Below are 3,897 nucleotides of genomic sequence, written 5' to 3'. Positions count from 1 at the left end.
CAACTGACTTTCCATTATTGAGCTCCATAAGGGTATCTTTTGTTTAAGGATCCACTAAAACGCCATTCGCGTTACATGACTTTCGACGCCATTGCAGGCTAAGTTAATGATTCTACTGTGTCCACCAGAGAAATCTACGCAGTTCCACTAGCCTCTCGATCCTAAGAAAATACACGTAGAAGGCTCTATGTACAAAGACACCACTTACCAGGGGAGTGACAGGCAAGACTTTTACCGACACGGAAAAAAAAAACTAAAAAAAAGAGAAAAAAGAAAACAAACAAAGAAAACGCAGACCTCGACTGGGTTTGCCATAGGCAACCCAGTAATAAGTACGGTATGTTATTAACTTAATTCGGGATAATAAAGATCGCTTTCCCGATGAAAGTTTTCTGATTCATTGTCTGAATCTATAATTGCGTGTCAGTTATTATAACATTTGCATTTTAAGGCTTTATAGTGAAACAAAACAAAGATTCTAAAGATCTGATTCAAAGATGTCGTTCAATCAGGTTTAGTAGTAGCCGTTGAGCGACTGAGCTCTCCGGATCACAAGTCGACATGGATATGTATATGGATGTTCTGCGCAAGCACCGCGTGTTACCGTTCGTGCGCGCGCGTTTCCTCGGCATTCCGAATCACCAATAATCCCCGAATTATTTCGACTTGTTGCAAAGAGCCCCAATGTAAAGATGTCCAGGTATAAACGAGCGTAATTCTCGACTCCTTTTACAGCAAAATGTATGAAATGGGTTTATCAACTGTGTCGATATGGTAAATTGACCACCGTAAAGAGCATTAGTTCTAAACTCAATATCGGAAATTGTGTTTAAAAGGAATTCTATGGGTCTTAATGATGTGCATCCGACCAGTCTGAATTGACCGGTGCCCTCGAAATGGCTGAAGCTATCAGACAGGAAGTTAAAGGATTGTGTCAGAGAAATGCTATCGTTGCTCACATCCTGGAAGACGACAAGGCAGCAGAGTACAAAACTGACTACAAACGTCTCTTGACCAGTGAGACAAAAGAACGTCCCACCTCACGCGTCTCATTACAAGCCACAAAACTGGGTTCAAGAGCGGTATCACGCGCAACGAGTGAGTCCTCGAGAGGATTCGATCCCATACTCGCGGGATATCACGCGCAAGAGAGGATGTCCAGAGCACCCACACCCGGTGAGCTCGTCATCAAAAGGTCCTTCCTCCCGATGGATTTGAACAGCACATCCTCAGAGAACAGTGACAGAGTGAACATGAAGAAATGGGAAGATCTGTCCGATGACTCTGAGGATGAAATAGACCATAATGAAGAACACACAGAAACAGAGAATCCTGGAGAAGATGGTACTTTGCTGAAAGCACCGAAAGAAAAAAGCGAATCCGCTTTGCGGGTTCCTGTAACTTACCCGACAAAACAGGACTCTTCAGAAGATCAAGCGGTCGCGCTTCCTTTTGGCGATAGTGAAGAAAACGAAGATCAAAATGACACAGAGCTTTTGAAACTTGCTGACGAAATCAGTGAGCGGACCATTTCATCACCTAATCTTTCAGATACCGAAAAGTTTGATGAGGGCGAGGCGTACGTTGACCCGAAAACACCTGAAGCTCCCTAAACCCACAAACGAATGAACAAATGAAAGAACGTCTATAAGTGTACAGATAAAAAAAATTAAAATTTATTCTCCTTTTCGTGCATGGGGTCATCGTATGTGTTTGTACAATTAAAAGCAAGTTGAGTGGTGCCTGAAAGAAACAATTCTTTAAAAAAAAACAACTAACTATTAAAAATGAATTGAGAGTCATCTATAGCCTTTCATGTCTTTTGCCTTATTAACCAAGTGTTACGAAACAGCACCAGGAATTTAAAGCTCGGAATGTACATTTGACATGGAACGCTTTCCTTTTGTCAGAACTGGCCGGTGCACCCGTCTGTTTGCAAAGAAATGCAACGGTTCTGAAGGAACACTTGCACCATAATCCCTCGCAATCTTCCGGAAGAGTATATAGCATACTCGAAGTACGTTAATCTGAAGGCGTTGTAGAGTTAGTCCTTGCAAATGGCAGGTCACTCTGGCCAGTTAGTTAGGTCAAATAGAAAGCGCCCATAGTTTGATGTAACCCTTTTCTGGAGAATTACGAATTTAACTGAAAAGTAACAATTCGAAGACCTAACCCTTTTCTGGAGAATTACGAATTTAACTGAAAAGTAACAATTCGAAGACCTAACGTTTTGACGCTCCTGTCTAGTGCCTTTATCAGAGTGATCTAAATTTGTCGCAGAGTCCTTTTATATGATAACCTATTAGCCAAAAAAGGCAAGGGTGTGTTCATTTTCTTTTTGTAAGATGCAAAAAGGTGTCAGGTATAGCAGGCTGCCATCATCACAGTTCTAAGGAGCGTGGTGGCATTGTTTATGTCTGATTGTCACCAATCTCGTCCCCAGAGTCCACTTTTCTTTTGATGGTCAGAACCAAGAACCCGGACTCAGGCCACTTCAAATTTATGCGCACTCGTAGTGAAGGTCCAGTTTTGGAACCGTTGACAACTACTGTTGTTTCAAATTTCTGAGCGTGCGTAGACGAGCCGGAAGTCCGTGATTTGCGGACTTCCTGGCTTGGAAGTGGCCAGAGTCCGTGTTCTCGGTACTATGCAAAAGAAAAGCGGACTGCGGAGACGAGATTGATTGTCACTGGGTGCAGTGACACCTTCCACATTCTCACTTATGTCCAGAAATGCAAGAAATTAGACGCAAGCCCAATTTTGATATACAACACAAAGTGTCCCTTCAAGTCTAAGCATTCCCCACCTATTTCTAACAATAAGGTTTGAGTAAAGGAAAGCGATTTTTTTAGGTCAAAGTAAATGCAGCAGTTTATCCTTTCTTGAGGAGTAGCATTTGGGGACACTTTGTGACGTTAATTGTTTGTATTCCTTGACACAAGTGATGTTGAAGTTATGGCAAATCCAAGTGCCTCTAATTACTTGAATTTTTGGACTATCTGTCCACATTGGGGTTTTGTAAACGGACAACATTATTAGCATAACATCCACTCGAACCACTTCTCCCTATTTGGTGAAAGTAAACTGATTTCCTAGTTCGAAATAAGCTTGAAGATGAAATCAAAGAAAGCACGAGAGGCTCAACAAAAGGATAAACGTTTTTAATCGGGTTCCTATGTTAAAAAAGGACCTCGAAATTTCACGCGTCTGAAACAAATTTTAAACTGCACAGATCTTGTTTAAAACTTCTTTTTCATGGTCATGATTGAAAAAGGTGTCAACATCTTCATCAGAGGAAATCAGTCATACCATATGTACCATATAGAAGAGATTCTTTTGTGAAAAACTACTGTAAATACCATTTTTATCAGAACCTATTTAGCCTAACTTGGAAAAATCTAGGTTCTTATATGTGGTTTTTTACTGTACCCTGTACAGTACTCGTTCCCGTAAAGGATCGGGAGTGAATATTGTGTTTTCCGTTGCGCATCAACGTAGAAAAACACGAAATTTTAGAATTAGCAATTTTTCAGCTAAGATTTTGCCCAATCCCCACCCCCTCCTGTTGCTGAACTGAATGTCTATCTTTTGTTCCTACGCATCTAATTCCCTGGAGTTCCCTTTCCAGTACTCTCCCAATAAAATGTAAGCAAAAAGCGCGTGAGGTTTCAGTGGATGTTATCGTGTGCTTTCCGTTGTAAACCGAAAAACCGACTTAGAAAAAAAGAACGCAATTTTTGACACGACATTTCGAAGAGCTGCATTCTCGAAATTGTTGTAAGGGAGATGTCAAATAGTTGGAAAAATGAATAGAATTATTTTTTCACGACAACTGAAATATAAATCCCTTCATTTAACAGAAGCTTACTTTAATAACTTATGATATTTCACTGAGTA

The 3,897-nt window shown here is 40.7% G+C and overlaps 2 protein-coding genes across 3 annotated transcripts in view; one reads left to right on the top strand and one right to left on the bottom strand.

The window, feature by feature from the left end:
* Window positions 1-497: 497 nt before the first annotated feature.
* On the top strand, window positions 498-2,502 carry LOC138040705 (uncharacterized). Its single transcript, XM_068886383.1, has 2 exons — window positions 498-512; window positions 873-2,502. Exons 1-2 carry the CDS (start codon window positions 498-500, stop codon window positions 1,611-1,613), a joined length of 756 nt encoding a protein of 251 aa, XP_068742484.1. The 3' UTR covers window positions 1,614-2,502.
* Window positions 1,655-3,897, bottom strand: part of LOC138043688 (3'-5' exoribonuclease 1-like) — a 14,335-nt gene continuing 12,092 nt past the window's right edge. The window contains exons 5-6 of one of the 2 annotated variants that reach the window (XR_011131312.1): window positions 2,223-3,897; window positions 1,655-2,168 (exon numbers count right to left, since the gene is read on the bottom strand). The exon at window positions 2,223-3,897 is cut by the window's right edge and continues 297 nt beyond it. The gene's annotated coding sequence lies outside the window, so the exon portion shown is untranslated. The other variant, XM_068890086.1, reaches the window with a different exon arrangement.

The sequence above is a fragment of the Montipora capricornis genome, chromosome 3 (genome assembly GCF_036669925.1).
Source record: "Montipora capricornis isolate CH-2021 chromosome 3, ASM3666992v2, whole genome shotgun sequence".
Lineage (NCBI taxonomy): Eukaryota > Metazoa > Cnidaria > Anthozoa > Scleractinia > Acroporidae > Montipora > Montipora capricornis.
The sequence above is the reverse complement of the archived record's forward strand: the minus strand, read 5'-3'. Positions and strand labels throughout refer to the sequence as shown.